At 40.5% G+C, this 20,054-nt stretch overlaps 1 protein-coding gene across 3 annotated transcripts in view; it reads left to right on the top strand.

Annotated features, from left to right (window-relative positions):
- cspg5a (chondroitin sulfate proteoglycan 5a) overlaps positions 1-20,054 on the top strand; it is a 62,329-nt gene that overhangs the window by 37,254 nt on the left and 5,021 nt on the right. Inside the window, exons 4-5 of one of the 3 annotated variants that reach the window (XM_046044097.1) lie at positions 4,909-5,097; positions 12,758-12,914. In XM_046044097.1, the coding sequence (XP_045900053.1) occupies positions 4,909-5,097; positions 12,758-12,914 (346 nt within the window). The remainder of the gene's footprint in view (positions 1-4,908; positions 5,098-12,757; positions 12,915-20,054) is intronic. The other 2 variants (XM_046044099.1, XM_046044098.1) reach the window with 2 other exon arrangements.

Genomic DNA, 20,054 nt, shown 5'->3' with positions numbered 1-20,054 from the left:
CTGCTGGCTATTAGCCCTTAACTGACTAAACCAACTGTCTGTCTGGAATTGGCCTTTCACCACCCCCCTCGTCTCCTTCCTTCTCACCCTCCATTACTCCTCATCAAAACCAACAGGGGGTCTTATTAGAGGGCCACAGCCCCATCTGCACCATTGTCACCCTGTGTAAGTTAAAGACTCTCTCCTTTTTTCTGTATGTCTGCCTCTTCCTCTCTCGCCCCAGCGGGCCAACCTAATCAGGTAAATATTGAGAGGATTAGTTAGCCCTTTGTAATGTGGCTCAAGCCACCCCAATGCTAATTCTGCTGTATTTCTGCACGCATTAAATGTGGTTGCGGTGGCCTGCGGCGATGGAGATAACGACGGGTTCAGGAGGGAAAAAAACTGTGCTGTGGGACACAATGGGAAGGCATGTTGGACGGGTGGGCGGTTTTACAGGGGAAGGAGAGGGAAAGAGGGAGGCTGGTGGACACATCGCAGCCACAGGGAGATTGTTTTTTAATGTTTAAAAGAGGTTTGACAGTGAGAGTTTTTTGTCCCTGATTTGTCCCTGAATTTGATTTCTGCTCTGAGCAGCTGCCCTGAACGTGAGACCTTTGGAGAAGGAAATCCAATTCTAAATATTCTGTTCAAATTTCAGCCAAGAACTATTTCCTCTTGTGTGTGCTTGTTAAACTAGGTTCCAAAACATCTTAATGGATATGCTTATTCTGTAGTTATTTTATTGTTAACAGATCCCACGAAAAAAAATAACTTCAACAGGAGAAAATAGTGCATTTGTGAGGGAAACTTTTCAGCTGCACATTAATACCCATCTGGTACCCTATAGCTCCAACAGCATGTCTATCTCCAGAAACTATGAATGAATAGCAGGAAAAATGCTGAAAATACAAACTCACCAGCTTATGTGACCAAAAAGCTGGGGAAAAAACAGACGTCAAGTGGCTGCTGAGCAGCACTCCAGCAAGGGAATAAGGAAGGTGTCCTGCACTATATATGATCTAGTACAGTCCTGGATTGGGGTAGATGCTCTAGTGAGTATTTACAGCAGCAGGGTGGTGTATTTGGGATTGACTAAACTAGTGTGTGTGTTTATAGAAATGAAGGAACATGTTACCCAGTGTGATGGAGTGGCTCATTGATTTGCTATTGAGATTTGTGGGAACAGATCAACAATCCGTGTGTCAATGTGTTATCTGTAAATATAAAACACTTCCACAAATCTAAATATACATAAAAATAAATGGCATCTGCAAATACTCAAACAAATTCTACAAATAAAATAAAAAAAATTGAATACTTTAAATTAATTTTATAAATGAACATTTGTAAATATCTTCTGGTAATATTTACATCTGCCCTGCGATGGACTGGCAACCTGTCCAGGGTGTACCCCGCCTTTCGCCCGATGTAAGCTGGGATTGGCTCCAGCCCCCCGCGACCCTGTATGCATGATAAGCGGTTGACGATGGATGGATGGATTGAATATTTACATCTCTCTGTGTAAATACGTGGCCGTTCTGCACAGACGTTACTACATTAGTAAGTGCACACTATTACTAAGATTTAAGTTTTTTGTGACTTTTACCCATCTGAAAGAGTAAAACGAAAAATACAAAGGATGAGTTGGCTGGCTGTTAGTAGCTAGATAATTGCCAACTGAAGAGGCAGGGCAAGCCCACCTCTTTAGGGACCTGAAAGTTGTCAGAAAGCATCCTCATTAACATAATTAAATAATGAAGGCTCATCAAAAGACTGCATGCTATTCTCTTACTTTGAAATGCAGAAATGTCATGAGCAGCACATGCTACCTGAAAATGGTCAAAAGTCGTCCGATGGTTTTTTGTTCAGACAGGCAAATTAGAAAATGATAGCATGCTAACAAGCTAAACTAAAGCATGCAGCATTATCAGCTTGAGCCTATTAGCATGCTGACATTAGCATTTAGCTCAAAGCACCGCTGTGCCCCACAGTGCAGCCCCACAGTTTTAGGACAATAATGGAGCTATATGGCACAGATGAATAAGATATGTAGGCTTTGGATACACCAGAAATGCATGGTAGTACAGTTCAGCTCAATTTTTTTCTTATTTCTTTACCATTACAAGCAAACCAAAACATTCACCTTGGTCCTCCTAATGTCAAAAATATAGAAGGAAAAAATCAGCGGAGAAAGCAGAGACATGATTCAGCTGGAGGAGCTTGGCAAAATGCAGGAGGGAGGAGGAGGAAGTAGAGATGGGAGGGAGGAAGGATGGGGAAGGTAAAGAGATATTGAACAAGAAAAGAGATTTTCAAGAAGACAAGAAGCGGGAGAGAAGGGTGGGGAGGAGGGGGAGGGAGGGAAGGAAATAGAGGAAGAAAGAAAAGAAATGGGAATTAGCCGCTAAAGCACTGCTGTGTCCCTCTGGACGGCTGAGCGAGGATGCGTGTGATGGAATGACATGTCAGCGCCGCATCTGCTCCGTTTGCCGCTCAGCTGGGTTGCCATGACGACCAGCACATCCTCGCTCGCCTTCTTCCTTTATGCATCCCTCTCGCTTTCTATTTGCATCCCTCCTCCGCCCTCCCTCCCTCTAACTCTGACATACATAAACCTCTTCATTGTGTAAATGTTGAGTAGATTGAAGTCTACTTGAAAATGTGACATTGGGCATCGTGCCTCACTCTCTCTCTCTCCCTCTCTTTCTCACATATGCCCACACTCAAAATGTCTTCTGGCTCGTTGTCAGCGTTCCCTTCAGCTGGCAAAATCAAAGCACCAAGGATTCAGGAAGGATACAGGAAATCGGTCGGTGAAAAGAGTCTGCTTTGCATGTAGAGAATGTCGGCGGAGCAGCCATACGCCCCGACACCTATTCATTTCATACCCCCTCAACTGTGTGTGTGTGTATACAAACAGTTAATTGCTTTGTCATTTGTTAATAAAATCTTTTCTGTTTCTAGCGATTCACCCACTTTTGGAGTGGGGGAACATAAACTTAGAGCTTCTGTGGTCATTTTGGTTTTAAGTGAGTATTATGACCCCCGGATGCTCAAAACCCACTGAAACAACATCTCTGACATCTATGAAAAATACATGAGTAGGATAACAAGTTCTGTTTCCTTCACGCTTGAAATACCATTGGCAGTTTTGTATTTTTACTTTGTGTGTATCTACGTTTGTGTCAGGCAGTTTGACAGCCCTGTGGTCAAAAAAAACAAAGAGTTGACTTTCTTTTACGCACATAAACCTACAACCTTAAACTGGGTAGTCTTCTTCGACAAAAAGACTTCAAGCATGAAAGTAATGTTGACACATGGTAGAGATACTGACTGACTTCTATTAAGTATAAATATAGGAGAATGATCTTTTAAAACATTGCATAATGATAAATTATATTGATTGAATTATTCAGCCTCCATCGCCACAGAGTTAGTTGTTGCGTTAGTTAGTACAGAAAGAAACAAGACAGGCGTGTTTTTAATGGAAACAGGTCCTACGGTCACAGAGCTCCACATTCTTCCACTCATGTGACAGTGAAACAGTGTCGCTCACCAGAGTTATAGTCTCGTTAAGCGGTGAAATAGATTTGCCATTTGACACGCCAAACAGTCTGTAGACAAAGCCATCTGCCTCTGTCATTCATGTCCCCGGGCGGACACCGTACTCTGCCAAATGGTTACGGAGGGAGTCTGGGACTCAGATGGCGGCTGTGTGTGTTTTTGTGTGTGTCCACATATGTGCCTGTGATGTACATCTACATGGATGCCCATATGCATTGTGTTAGCTCTTATAAACGCAAATGTCTTTTATGATTGTGTTGACAGAGTTGTGTGTTTGTGTGTGTTTGTGGGTGACATCGAGTGTGTTTATAGATGGAAAATGCCCCGGGCCCTGTTTTTCTTTTTCACTTTCTATTTTCAGACGCACAAAGTGAAGACATTATCCTTTTTTTTGAGTAAAGCGTCATTCAAAACCTGCCGGCGATGCTTCCATCCTGCGAACACGCCCGGGGATGATTACTTCACAATAACAAGATCTTTGTAACATGCAACATGTTGTGAAACATCCACAGGTTTTAGGGCTTCACATAAAAAGCCTTTTCAGAACCAAGGCAGGTAAAGCAATATTATGTAAGATTTGGCGATTTGGCACCCACAGTCGACAACTTTGCTAACACAGCCAAACTTCAAGCAAGTGTGACAACACAAGACATAATAATATTACTTACTAGTCCAACAGAAATTTGTCTTTCCAACTTTTATTTCAAAAAGCACTCAACAACATCCGGCAGCCACTCTCTTTTTTTCCGTCTTAGCTTCCTCCGTCAACATCCTCTTCTGTGTATTTGCCTTTGCCATTAGCTAACGCAGTCCAGTTATGTTGCCCGCTCACCCGGCTCTGGCTCAACACCAGCGCTGCTCTCCACCATCTGTTTGATGGTAGAAAAGTTACATAATGGTGCTTTAACTACAACCAGGAACAGAAATTAAATATTGAATGTTCTAAATTGGAAAAGGGAGGTGCTCAAAACAAACACAACTGAGAAATTATTGCTAGAAATGTAACAACTGACACGCTTACACACGATTTACTGAGTCTGAGTATCTCATGGAATCACTAAGGTGTTTTACCAAACTAACCATTTCCTCTTTTGTTCTATTTCTCTATTTTCTTTCCTTTCTCCCTGACTGTTCACAACTCACTGCACTTCACACTTCCCACCTTTTCATCCTCTCTCCACATCCACATCCCTACTTTGTTGCTATGTTTCAAAACTGTCATCTACCATTTCTTTCTACTGTTTCTTTCCTCTCAACCCCAATTTTCTCTTCATCTTTCCTTCCGCCTGTGACTTTATCCCTTTCAACGTCCCTCCCTCTGTCCTCTATTCCCTCTTCTTTCTCTCTCTATGTCTCTTTTAGATGTAACGTCCAGGATTACATCTGGCACAAGGGTGCTCGCTGCGAGTCGGTGGTGACCGAGTTCCAGGTGATGTGTCTGGCCGTGGGCGCTTCAGCTCTGGTGGTCCTGCTGCTCTTCATGATCATCGTCTGCTTTGCCAAGAAACTCCACGTGCTCAAGACGGAAAACAAGAAGCTGCGCAAGCGCAGGTGAGGCTCCATCAAGAGTCTGAACTAAGCGATAGCTTAATATAAAAAACTGGAAGCACTTCATCTTCCTTGTTTTATTGGTGGATTGGGTCATCCTGCCCCAGCTAGAAAGCATTATTCACTCCAGTTCATAAAGAAAAAGTATGAAAATATATGGCTATTTAGTCTTTTGGGGGGGCTATACCATAATACTTTTTTTTAGGGAAAAAGAAGATGTAAGACTTTTCTTCCCCACAAAGTAATATATCCAAATATACAAACCCAAGCGAAAATCCATCTGTCAAGACTTCCTTTTAGTGTGCGTGATGTGTCTCCGAATCAGTAGAGTAATTTAAGTTTTGTCTAAGTAATCAATCAAACAAAACTAAAAAGTAAAGTCTTTAGTGCTTTGCTCAAAGGCATTGTGGTGCAGCAGATTTATTGTCATTCACCCAGCAGACACATGGAGTCTAGGCTGCGGTACATTACTCTCATCAATGTTAAAGATTGAAGTAGAAAGCTTTGTTTCTGTGGCTGGCACTGCCTCTGGGCCAAACTGCTGCCCCGGCTTGTGTTTAGTGTGAAGTTTAGAGAGTGACAAAGACAGACCGGTCGATAGAGAGAGAGCAGAGGGGGGAAGAAGTGTCTTAGAATTAAAATCTAAAGGCTAAGCAGATAAACCAAAAGCTTTAAACCCTCCCTGAAATTCAATCGACATGTCAGTGGTGTGTGGAAATAAGTCTTGGACAGGGAAAATATTCTTGAACTTGAAGAATAAAAAGAGTAAGAATGTGGCACATATGGTATTTGTGTTGTGAAACGTGTTGATCAGATCCAAATGTCAACAGCAATCCATGTTTAGATTCCAACAAGTCGTCATACCTAAACAACAAAGTCGACTAAAGGTAGTATGAGCATTTTTCTGATGTGGGCTCTGACCAGTTAAACAAAGACTTTTTACTTTTTATTCCAGCTTAGGCGACTAAGAGTAGAAATAGACTGGGGAAGGATGGTCTTCATGGTTGAATAGAAACACTGACTCGGTGCAGTAGCAGACTGTTTTGTGTATATATGTATATTTATTTATATTTTTTCAGGTTTAACATTCCTGATTTACAGCATATCAGTTTGATTAGTTAGCAGTTGTATTCTTTTGTTGAAGTCTATGTGTTTAGATGTGTGAAAACAAGGCTAAGTGGAAACAAACGGACAATGACCGTGAGCTGGCAGGATCAGGGAAGCTTGAATACTTTTTTGTAAAATGTCAGGAGAGCTCACAGCAGAGTAACTCTTAGTCATTTTATAAAGAGCGAATGGTTGAGATTTGTTGAGGGAAACATTAAAGAAGAAAGGCAGGAGGAGTAAACGACAGCATCGTCCTTCACAGGAGCAGTGAAACACGAGGCTGTGGAGGCTTTCGTGCCCTGAGCGCAGGAATCATTTTTCACAACAATCACTTCTTCTCACATTTTCAGGCAAGAATGACTCAGAATGATTGAGGCAGTAGAGGTTCAGTGCCTTGCTCAAGGACATATGATAGGAATTGAACCTGTTTGCTTCAGCTGCAGTTCAGTCATAACAGTCTAACAACTGCACAGCTACAATCACAGCATAGTTTGTCTGCACCAGTTTTATCGCCCTCATCACGTAAATAAAAAGGCTAAAAAAAGCACTTGGATTAGATTTATGTCCATGTTTATAGTGAGCCTGTTTCCTTTTGATCAATAAAGTTAATCTTATTAACCTCAATTTAACGTTCAACATTGAACCAAATTTGTAAACAGATACAAGCAGTCGGTTGTAAAGGTGACGCTGCAATTAAATCATCCCTCATTTGAGTTAGTGACAGCAAAGATGAGGATAAGGAATAAGAAGAAGACAGGGTTGATGAGGATGAGGAGGGTCTGTGTGACAGAGGAGGTTGGGTTTGGGGGGGGGGGGATGGGCGACAAAGAAAAGAGCCAAGGACAGTCTGAGGGAGGAGGAGGGGATAGGATAGATCCGCTTAAATAGGAAGCGAACAAGTGAGGAAGACAATGAAGGAATGCAGGAGGAGACGAAGAAGGAGGGGGGCAGAGGGAGTTGCAGCACGGAGAGCTGATGGTGAGCAGCCGGCGGAAAACCAGATGACAAAACAGATGAGCGAGGCAGAGGGAAGACGAAGAAAAGCCGGTGAACACTCTCAGGAAAAGGGGTTCTGTGAAGGACCAGGAGAGGACTCTGTAGTGTGTTTAAGGATAATTATTTAATGAAGGATATTTATTGTAGATGATCATGCTCCACTGGATATGTATATGACCTTTTAGAAGGTCTGAATGATTCTATGTGGTGCAGTTTCTTTGGCCAGATGACTTCACACACAACATTGTGACATGTGTGCATGTATTCAGTAGAGGGAGGCAGAGAAAACATGAAAATAGAGGTGAAATTAGCATAAATGTTTGCATTTATTCAGCTCCCCACCCTCATAAGTCCATACTTACCCTTCTTTGTTCCACCTGTCATTTTCCCAAGAGTTCATACATAATAATAATGATGGTGACATTTTCAGAAATATGTAAAAATCAATTATCTGTTTATTATTGAGGTCATAGTAAAAGGTGGTGTAATACTGGACTACATTATATTGAGAGGTGTTTCAAAGGTTTTGTCTGACCTCAATGCTAAAACATAATTGAAATAACACCTATATGACAGTGACAAAAGACTAAACATAATAGATATCATAAAAGTAGACTTAATGGCAACAGTCGTATTGGATTGTTCAGGTGTATCCATTAAGTGGTGTACATTATCCTACAGGGTAAATACAACACACAGACTAAATATTTAGGTATTGAAAAGTATGATGTGTATATGAATATGCACACATATTGTATAGCATCAGGGTCAAATGCTATTAGATATAGTAGGACCTTAACAGTGCTCCATCAGCTGTGGCCAGTGTTTCTCATAACACCAAGCTGATATAGTTCTGAATATGACATTAATGTTAATACAAATAACCATTTAATAAAGTTTGAAATCTTATTATCTTATTTTCTTTCTAAATGTACTGTTTTCTATGGTTTAACCATGAAAATCAGAACAAAATTTTTGGTATGTTCAAAGACTGTGGCGCACCATCAAATAGCCAATACCTGTAGAGCTTTCTGCCATAGGCCTTCCTTTGCTCTGTGCCACCTTCTTTTAAGTAAACTCTTTTAAGAACTTTCTATAAATAAGAGCCAAATTATTTTTACTTGCTTGAACAATACAACTCAAAAATAGAAATAAATGACGTTATAAGATGGAGGCATTTTGCTGTGTTATTTGGAGGTGGAAAATGAAACTCTAGAAATGAATTACTATATTTTTTCATTCATTTTTTCGATTTGGCATTTTTGCTTTACTTATGAAATATGAGATCAATTGAATCTCTACAGCCTCATCTTAAAATTAATGAACCTCAAAAAAAAAACTATTTATCACCGGGCATTGCAGCAGGCACTGCATGCAAAATGAAAGGTTGAAAATAACAGTCATATATATGATAAAATGTTCTAATATCATCAAATTGATTACAGAACCATTGAAGGACCCTTAGTGTGAGATATGTGGAGAGAAAACAACTATCCGAGGGAGGTGGACTGAATATAAAGTGAAGGAGAGAACGAGAGTGACGGACAGATTGAAACACTGGATTGAATATAAAACAGAGTTGGAGGGTGGTTCGCCGTTGCTTTGCCAATGCCGGTGTTTTAGCAATGATCTCCCTAGCAACAGAGCTGCCGTGGATGCACAGCAGCGATGCAAATGTGAACCGAAGGACCAAATCCTCAGCACCAGATCCCACGCTGCAGGGTCTATACTCGATGTGGATGGTTATCATGATAGTCATGGTGGAGGAGATTATGGATGATGAAAATGATGGTGAGGAGGAAAAGTGGTACAGTCAGTGGCAGCCTTAATGCTAGCTAGCAGAAATGTGAAAAAAAGAGGAGAAAAGGGTGATGTCATTGGCACTCTGGATCCAGCTGAAAGTAGGGCAGTCTGAACAGGAGGGGGAAGGCAGGGAGAAACAGGAGGAGGCGGGGTTGACCTACATACAGCTGTGCGACCTAAAGGGTGTGTGTGTGCGTGTAGCGGCAGGGTGCAGCATGAAAGAGACAACACAGCCTCATCAAGTGGTCGGCTAAAAGAAATCGAAGATGAGCGAGCAAGAGTAGGAAGAGGAGGGTAACAGATAAGAGGAGTAAAAAGGAGGGCAGGAAGAAACGAGAGACGGGGGGGGCGACGGAGAAACTGTTGCAGGAGAGGAGAGAAGGGAAGAGAAAGTGAAAGAGAGAAACAGGGACAAGAGACTGGCTGGTTACAGAGAAAAGAGCTCAGTGTGACACATTCAGAGGAGTGTGTGTATGTGTTTGTGTCCGTGTGTGTGTGTGCTCTGCTGACAAGGCTCATGAATACAAGAGACTCCCACACTTCCCCATCTGCTGTGGGTAATTGCAGTCGCAGTGTTTCTCTGCCGCAGTCAAGATCAGACCCAAAGTCCTGGTCAAAGATAGAGGGAGGAAGAAAGAGAGAGCGTAGAAAAGATGTATGAAGTGCATCCTTGTTATGAGACATTTGGCAGACCGGCTTCATCACTGTGATTTAGGTTGAAATGACAATTCATTCATTCATGCTGGGGAAAATGTGCACACACATAATTTTCTGGTTGTTATCGTTTATTGTGATATTCGTAACGTAAACCGTAGAAATAGTGCAATCATTTTACAAAATAATCTACAAGGAACGTACCCCTGCATGTATATGATTGCAAAGCAGCTTGTCAGATGATTTTAAATTGTTGCCTGGTGACCATGCATTGAGCTACATCAACGCTTTCTTACCAAGATGTAGATGAGAAGGCTGATACTACTCATGTCTGTACAGTAAATATGAACCTAGGGTCTGCAGTTGCTAACTTAGCTTTGCTAAAAGTGAAATTAGGGGGAAATTGCCAGACTGGCTCTGTTCGAAGGAAACGGAAACACCCACCAGCACCTCTAAAGCTCACTAATAAATATGTTGCTTGTTTAATCTGTATAAAAGCCAAATAATAAAAATAATCACCAGAAGTAATATATGTGGGACTATTTTTTGGTAGCTGGTATTTTGTGTCCACAGAAACAAAGCAGAGTGAGAGGTCCGAAGCTGGTTTGTGGTATCAGAGTTTGAGATCTCAAGTGATGATGGGAGAACAGATTTCTCTGTCTCTTTCTTGTCTTTACCTCGACTTTCATTGTCCTGTCAAAGCGTTCATGAACTATAAACATGGAAGCTTTCATGAGGATCAGAGAGACTGGCACAGGAAGTAGATCATGGCATCTTTAACTATAGATATGACAAGGTAGTGAAGAGATGAGAAGGAGAAACGTAATGAGATATTTGAGGACGGCTGATGCTCTTAAAATGTGCGATGTAAAGGTTTATATGGGTGGGAGGCAAATGACAGCCGTTTCATATAAGAGAACGAAGATTTGCGCGTGCGACAGAGGAGACAAAACTGTGACGCTCTTGTCAAAGTCATTGTTTCATGCAGTCCCTGAGACAAACATATCTTCCCTTTGAAAAGTCTGAGACGAAGAAGAAGAAAGAGGAAGAAAATCAAAGAGTTCACTCTAACTCAGTCAAGAGGGAACTCCCAAAGTTTGCTGCTTCCCAGACGAGATAAAAGGAAAGTCTGTTCATCTCCGTCTGTTTTAAAGTGGTACACCAAGTTTTCATGAGTCTGTCCAGTTGAGCAGATTAGATGGTGAAGGACAAAAGTACCACTAGTGAAATCATCCATGTGTCCCCAGAGCATCATGGTGCTGAGCAGAACACTTCAGTAACCAAAAGGTGTTTCTTCTCAGATTAAACATTTTATAGAACCAAAGTACCAGATACTTGTAATTCTGCTAAGTAAACTTTTTTGAAAGTATTAGATATTTTGAGTTGAGTTTGCATCCACATTGTGTCAGCAGGGATATTGCTACGTAGCTGTTAAAAGTTTAGCATCTCATCCTAGTAGATGTAATAGTTTGCTGTATGTGCCATTCATCTTAAAGCTAATTTAAAGAAGTAGTTCAACATTTTGGGAAATACTTTGACTTGTTTTGTGTTTCTGCATGGCCCCTAAAACATACAGTAATAAACAAACAGGACAGGAAACATAATACTACGTTATGCTCAGTAGTACATCACTTACACCATTTCCAGAAGCAGTTTATATTAAACGAGTTATAAATAAAGGAAGGTGTTCAAAACAGGGTTGGGAAGCTTTTTTAGCCAACTTTTTATTTCATGTAACCCTTTTTGTGTTTAAATTCTATGTGGTAGAACCTTACATTAAAAAAATGCTGATTAAAAATAAGTGGCAGACAATTATTGTTGTACAGTCTTTTTTTTCTGCCATGGAACTTCCATCCGTGTTTCCGCCCTTCTGACCAAACTTCCATCAGTGGTCTTTAAGAAACAGGTAACATCAGTGTGAAATGCCAGAGAGCAGGTCAGGCCTGTTAGATTATGTGCATATACCATTAGAGAGCTGTGTATATATTTTCAAGTACTGATTTGATAGGGAAATAATGACATATTATCTTTCACCACAGAAGATTATTTGTATTGACATCCTCATCACTTGTCAACTGAGAATCTGTGTATTGTTTATTTTTGCGTCTGCTGATCGCTGTTAGACACAGCAAGACAACAGTGGGTCAAATGTGAGTCATAGTTTAGCCTCTTTGGGGACTCGAGTAAGAAGCGGGTCAGCTAAATCTGATGGGTCGAAACTTAAACATTTAGATCTCAGTTTGTTGCATCACAGATTAAATGTTTGTGTTGCTGGTTTTTTTTCTGTTTGCCAATTGACAAACAGAAGACGTGAACTTGCTGTCTAACTAATGCTATTTTCTTGCTTTTTCTCCCCCCTCCTTTTTTTCTTCTGACAATCTTTTCTGTCTGTCTTTTCTTCAACAATGTAATCTTTTTCCTAAATTTGTCCTTTTTCTTGCCCACGTTGTCCTTTCTACCTTACCTTTTCTCTTTTTGCTCCATTTTGTGTCACCATCCCATTTGTTTTGTTGTTTTTGTCTCTTCACCTTCTCCTTTTGGATTTGCTCAACTTACTTTTCTCCTCCTCTGACCTTGTGGATCTTCACCTGCAAATCTCACGTCACCCCCATCTCTTCCTTCCTTCCTCCTTCTTCCCTTTCCTCCTGGATTCTTTCCAACACTGTCATTATCTGGACCCCCACATCCTCTTCTCCTACTCTCTTTATCCTCCTCTTTTTCCCCTCTCTCCCCATGCTGTGCCCTTTATTCTGTTTTCCATCTTCCTTGTCTTGTTGTCTTACTTTACATTTTCATCTCCTGCCTCCTTCCTTCTCCTTCTTCCTCTCTCTTTTCCAAACGTCCCTCTTCTTCTAAATCTCTTCACATCTTCTCTTTCCTTTATTTCAACCTTTTCAAACTCTTCTCTTTGTTTTCTTTTGACTTTTCCATCTCCTCCGCTCAATATCTTCCAAATTCTCTACATTGCCTCTTCTCCAACTCTTTCTTCCTTTCCTTCAAACTCTTTCCCCCTCTACTTTCCCCCCACACCATATTCATTTCCCTCATTTTCTTTTCCACATCTTCTCCTCCCCCACCCCCTATTCCATCTTCCGACGCCCAGCAGTAAGTACCGGCCTACATCGGAGCAGCACAATGATAATTTCTCGCTGTCCACCATCGCTGAGGGCTCCCACCCAAATGTAAGGAAACTGTGCGACACCCCTCCTAACGTCCCTCATGCCCGTGCATTGGCTTACTATGATAACATTATCTGTCAGGTAACGTGGTTCTCGCCTCTCTCTCTCACCCCTTTTTCTGCATCTCCCCCGCAAACCCTGCCCGGGCCCCCTGACTCCCCCCTCCCCTCCCTCTAATGCATGGGCATGAGTATTCTCCGATACTCCGAGGTGTGCAACGCTAAGGAGGGAGATGGGCGGGGTCAAAGTGCAATCAAGGATGGCGGGAGTTTTCTCAGGTGGCGATGGAAAAATTAATGCAAGGGGATAAGAGAGAAAACTATGGGATACACATAAGCATATTTTCGACATGAAGAGCAGATCAAACCTTGATTTCTGACTGTCACGCATTTTTATTTGATTGCGTTTCAAATCCTTAATCACTCATAGAGCATGTTTTAGTCAATTTTCCACAAACAACTTTTTCTAGAATATATATGTCTATGAAACCTGCTTGAGTGACAAGTTTTGATAATAATATTTTAATCTGTTCAATATTTTTTTGATTAATCAGTTGTGAAGTTTATAAAATGTCAGCAAATAGTGAAAAACGCTCATCACAATTTCACAAAGCACAAGGTGACATCTTGTTTTGTCACAGGAATGCCAGTCCAATCACAGTCCAAATCCCAAATACATTCAGCCTTCAGTGGTTTAAAACACCAAATTCTCACATTTGAGAAGCAGGAGCAACAAAATATTTGTCCCTTTTCCTTGATAAATTACTAAATTAATTGATAACCATTTCCATTGATAAATCATTTCAGCACTAACGACTTGTCAAGTATGACTTTTTGTGAAATTTTATTAAGGTAATCTTGCTCTGAGGTAATGTAGACATGTCAAATCAACATGTGCTTAAATTAATAATAAAATAATGCAGACTTGAGGTTCACTATGATGTATCACACATAAGCACGTTTCAAGGGTCTGCAAATTGATTTTCATACCGAAATGGCTATTAGGAATTGTACAGAATACATTGGAAAATGGAAAACCAGAAACCAGAAAAAAACACAATGAAACAAAAAAATATTAAAGTTAAAGTTAGTAGTTATGAGGATTTTCAAACACAACATATAGAATCTATATTGTGTGTAAGTGTATAAATGCAAAGACATGTATTCAAATGTACGTGTGCAAACATACATACACACAAAGCGTTGGCTACATTCATAACCATGAAGATGTATCAAGGGTTGACTGGGAAATGAAGTGACATGAGTGGGCTTAATGAGCTCTTGATCTTGATAAAAAAAAATAGACTAGAAAAAGAAAAATGCATTTGCAATCATACTTTAAGAGGGGAAAAACACTTGAGTGAGAACCTTCTACTTTTAAAGCGGAAGGGGCACAGGTGCGTATCTTAATGTGAAAAAAACAGAAAATTTATTTTTTTTTAAAGATAGGTAGCACAAGAGAAACCACTCTCATGCCCCTTTCATACTCCACCACACAGTACCTATTGACAGGACGGTACATATGTACTGTAAAAGCTCAAAGTAACAAGTATACAAGGAGCGAGTGAGCCCTTTCAGCATGTTACCATGGTAACGTGATGGCTATTGAGTTTCTTAGTTTCATCATGTTTATTGATTTAGTTTGCCTAGTTTATTGCTTCTTTATCCTATTTTGAAGGTGATATATATATATATACATACATACATACATACATACATAAGAGATGACAAAAAGAGGGCCTGCTGTTGAAAAGTGTTTTTTTTTCAAGGTTAAGCATGTCACACAACATCCTACTACTTTAATTTGACTGAACAGTGTCCAGGAAACACTTATTTGCATGCTGACAAAGAGAAGATGCAGCCTAAATCAGCACAGTGGGTGAATCAGGGCACTAACATAGCCAAGGTTAGAGGTTAAATTCCCCCTGAAACTATGCAGACTGAACATTTATGGAGTGTCCTCACAGTGCAGCTAGCAACCCTCACTATAACTTTAAGAGAAAACTCCCACAGTCCTTTGCTGCGACCCCCCTACCTGGTCTCTTTCTAACCTGCTCTCTCTTTGATCACCTCTTGCATCGGTATGTCATGGCATTCCTGCTCTGTCGCTAACATGCGCCGCCCGGTGGGCATGTCAGCCACGCAGCTCTGCTTCGCTATCTGTTTACAAATCTCTACTTATAACAAAATGTCTGCTTTACTTGTTTATCCTGAAAATGGGTGGGGAAGTGGGAGGGATTGATATGATTTTTCAAATATGGTTTGTTGTGGTTTTCTTGGGGGAGGTAAGGGAAGGACAGATGTCACAAACAGGTAAGCTAAAGGTGTGGGTCATTTGTGAGAAACGGTCGGGTTGTCAGGATAAACATCTGAGATGCAACGCCTCGCGGCTGCCTGCAGGCGGCGGCAGAGAGCCGACAGGGGTCCCACTAACTGAAGCATGGGTAGCTAGTAGCGGTAACGCTATCGTTGTAGCAGCATGGGTAGTTCTAGTGCTACAAATGAGGTAGTTTGTTTTGATTTGTTTTGTTTTTGAGATGTGGTACCACCCTCTAACAACTCCATCAGTAGTTTTATTCACTTGTTAAGCTACAGCAACTAGTTGTTTCTCTATAATTCTCATTTCATTCACACTAGCTCAACAGTTTTAGACATTTCTGTAGAGGCAAGTGTCTCATTTTAACCACAACCAAATACCATTTTCCCTATCCTGACAGACAAGAAATCCCAAAAGAGTAATAAAAACATTCATCATCACCTCTATCTCTATATCTCTAAAATTTCAACTTCCTAACTCAATACCACCTACACATCCCAAACCCCAAAATGTCCACTCATCTACTGGATTGAATAGTATTTGTAAATATTTAAAAATGTTTGTTTTAGCACACTTAAAGGTACCCCATGAAGTTTTTGACCACTAGTATGGCTATGGCTCATGGGTTATGCACAAGGATGCACATGCAGGCCTCAAGCATTTGCACAACTCAACATATATTTCTACTGACATTCACTGATTGACAGAAGAAGTAATGTAGCAATGCTACAGAAAAGGCAGGGATGAAGACTGAAAGCTAGTTAATGTGACAAAAATGCACTCACACATGTTTGTTAGGCATCAAGGATACACTCAGTATCTTTGGTGACAAACAGTGAATGTAAACATAACTTTGTTTACACAAAAACTGCACAAATAAAACAATTTAAATAAAAAAACAGGGTTGGGTGCAGATAATGCTCTATTTTGCATCTGGTTTCAGGTTGAGAAATCCTCCTGAAAATTTGGTTAAAAAAATATGTCAACAAATAATTTCTCTCCTTCTGCTGCTTTTTTTAAAAACTAAAAATAATATACACATTTGCGTAGGTGGATTCTGATTTTTAGTTGACACTGACCGATGCTTCCACTTGTTACCATTTATTACTAGTAATAAATGAGTACAGTCAGTCTAAGGAAAGTCATAAAAACATCAGCTTGGTGTAAGCTGTGTGACTAACAACCTGTTTTGGCATTATCTGCATGGTCCAGATGTGGCACACTCTGCCCTCTTGTCCATCAATTCAGCCTAAAACAAACAGAACAGATTTCCAACTACTATTCAGACTTGGTTCATTTTCTAACATGTGTCCCAACCACATACAATCTCACTTAGACATATACAGTTGGTTTGCCCAAGCCAAAAAACATACCTACTCAAAATTCCCTCCCCCCCAAAAAACACTACTACTACTACTACTACTACTACTAATAAAGCAAATAACCTAAATCACCTTAATAACTAATATCCCTGTGACTGGACACCATAAATATCCTAACCTGTATTTACCATGGTAACACAGAATAATGGCCAGGCAGCACTAGAGAGTTGGTTTCTGCCTATCAGATACTGTAGCCAGCTGGGAGTATCAGCTGACGTCTGACAGGAAGTCTACTACTATTGGTCTCCAACACTCGATCTCTCTCTGTCTATTTTATCTGTCTGCTTCTATCTCCTTCTGTCTGCCTCCTCTTTCTCTCTCCATCTTTCTCGCTACTTAATCTCTCTGTATCGTCTCTGATCTGTCACTCCTCCCACTCATCTTCTGTCTTTCTGTCCACTTCGATCAATCTCTCTTCATCCTCCGGCTTTCTCTGTCCATCTCGACCTGTCTTTCTCTGAGGATGCCTTGTATGGTTTTGAGGAGTATAACCCTTTGCCCCATCCCCCTCCCCTCAGAAAACCATGAGCAGATACACGTGGGAGTGTAAGACCAAAGAGGAGTCCGACTGCGAGGTAAGACCAAATCCCAAATGTCAGATAGTCCCGCCCCCCTCTCTCACCTTTCCAAACAGCTCTCTCATTGTTACTGTGGCCCTGTCAATCACCCTTTCTCAACTCTCAGTGGATCAAGCCAAGTCTTACCCGCTCCCACCAAATAAACAAAAACAAAAAAATAGATCATAAAAACATCAGAAAGATCCGCACACATAATGTCACCTACTAGAACCCTGACTTATTACATAATTCATTACTTGACTACTTGACAGGAAATCAGGTTTACCAATACTTTTTGGTAGACATTTAGTAAACTGAGCTCCAGTTAAAGTCCATAATGACGCAAACTAACACCAGCGTGGAGCTCAATGTTTACTCAACTGCTAATTGTGCTTTTTCTTTGTCAGATTATCATCTTGTAAAATAAAGGTAAGACTGTAGCATTTGAGTCAATTTGTTTGTAATGCAGCCTCACACCCAAAAGGACACAGAGTTACATGTAAGCCCCTGCAGAGATAAAACCATGAAAACTGTGTGTCCTTTAACACACATTAAAGATGCAGAGCCTGGAGGTCAAATCCAAACCCAATCATAAACAGACATAGACTGCATCGGTCCTGCGGCAGGAAACTGTTGAGGATCTTGTCACATGTCCAGACAGACAACATACCACCTCCGTCACACGCACACACATAGAGGCTTTCAATGGAAGAAGAAAACCCCTGCAGAATTTACAGAGAAATTGAACCATACACAAACACAGAAAGACAGTCATGTAAAAAAAACACACGCGCACACACATTTTGCATACAGCCGAGTGCTCAACACACACATGCATCAGTCACAATGACACAAAAAAGCACTTATGTTTCCCTGCAGTAATAGAACGCTTTGTGCTTCATTCACTGTGGCAGATGAAACACTCTTGTCCTCAGTCTTCCCCCCACAGCGATTTAGCAGAGTCCAGCCACACAGTTTCCTCCCCAGCAAAAGGTGAAATTGAATTGGTTTTTGTCAATCCTAAATAAATTCAACACAGAAAATGAATTGACCAGGCAGAGCTGGCTGCAGTTTCTAAGACGATTTCATTTCCATCGACTGAATCAGCTCTCAGACTGACTGATAAATTGACCAAATGCAGCAGGCATGCAATAGAATTATGTATTCAAAAAAGAGTAAATTGTCCCTTTATATGAGTATATGATCCTTTATGCGGTGAGATGAGAAGATACGGGGAATATCTAGATTTTGTAATATTTTATTGATCTTTATTTTTAAAATGAGATTTTTTTCTCCATCTTTGCTTCTCTTCTTTGAGATCGCCTGTCAGTCACACGGTATATTGCTGCTCACTGCCCTGTTTGGTTTTCAAGCAACCCGACACAAATACATTCTTGAATGCCACACAAAGATACACACATATATAATGAGAGAAAAGAGCCAGTCAGTAAACACAAACAAATCACACACACACAAAACAATACAAATACTTTTAATCTGAGGTTTATATGCCCAAGCATGAAAAAATTACTAAACCTAGCAAACACACAGGTGTACTGACTCTCAAACAATATTAATTCAAAACATATTTAATCAGCTGCAGGGAAAGAGCTGAAGAAAAATAATGATCCAGACACAAACAAAAAAATCCACCCGCCGGTATGTCAAGCTACATATTTCATTTTTAACATATACTTGTATGTATAGTACCATACATCATACAGTACCATACAGTACCATGATCAAGATGATTGCTAAAATCATACAAGCTCAAATTTAGGACCCCATTTCCCACAAACACCATCACTTCCTGCAAAGAAGATTTCCATATCCACTAAATATTTTTGCTTAACTTGAAGCCCCTATGTGTGGGTTCTGACTCTTTCCTAATGGTAGTTTAACAAGACTAAAGTGTCTACAGCCATGCTAGTGACTTTGTAGGCTGCACTTGGGCACAGTGGTGCATTTAGCTAAATGCTAATGTTAGCAATGATAAATAATGTTAGTAATGCTAACATGCTGATGTTTAGCAGGAATGTTTGTCGTGTTCTCCATCTTACTGTAGTGTATTTATTACATTTGGTGATTTGCACTTAATACAGCTGAGGCTGATAGAATGTTTTGTAGGTATTTGGTCATAATCCAAAGTATTGGGCATAACAGAGAATAACCAAAATTATTACAATTCAACCTTAAAAGGACATGAATGTCTGAACCAAATTTCATGGTAGCGCTAGAGGATACCTCGGGATAATTAGGATTCATCCTCAGGGGACCATGAATGTTTCATGCAGTCCAGACAATAATTGTTGAGATATTTCAGTTTGGACCAAAGTGGTGGACTGTCCTTAAGGCCAATTTATACTTCAGCATCGTTGTGAGCGTTTATACTTGTGCCTTGGTGTCTTCGTCACTCTGCAATTACATCGCCAAAACACTAGTTGGAAGTGGGGTTTCTATGTTCTATGAGTTTCTCCTTCTTTATTAGTGTAGACTACTACAAACAATGGCGATTGAAACTGAGCTGATCATGTTGGAGTTGGAGCTGATCGATGTTGAACAGCGGTTAGTGGAATTAATAAAACGCAGAAACGAGAGAAGGTATGTACAACCCTTGAACCGGCTGAGGCAGAAGAAGGACAAGCAGGAAATGCAATGCTACCAATCACTGTTTTTGCAGTCTGTGTCACCACTGCAAGTAGGTACATTTTTGGGGAGGTGCACATCAGGCTACGGTGTACCTATGGCGTAGATTCCATGCAGAAGGATAAATTTGCCTTTTAGTGCCTCACCACTACTGAACAGAAAACAAACACCTAGACTGCATAAATGTCAATGTGATTGTCTCCTTTTTCTAAAAAAAAAAATGAGGGGCTTTAAGAAGATTATTAACATGGTGCAAATAATTCTACCAGTATCTTAAAATTAACATGAAAATGATCTCCTCATGCTGAAATAGGTTATGT

Source organism: Micropterus dolomieu, linkage group LG03 (genome assembly GCF_021292245.1).
Source record: "Micropterus dolomieu isolate WLL.071019.BEF.003 ecotype Adirondacks linkage group LG03, ASM2129224v1, whole genome shotgun sequence".
Lineage (NCBI taxonomy): Eukaryota > Metazoa > Chordata > Actinopteri > Centrarchiformes > Centrarchidae > Micropterus > Micropterus dolomieu.
This window is presented reverse-complemented; position numbering and strand designations above follow the sequence as displayed.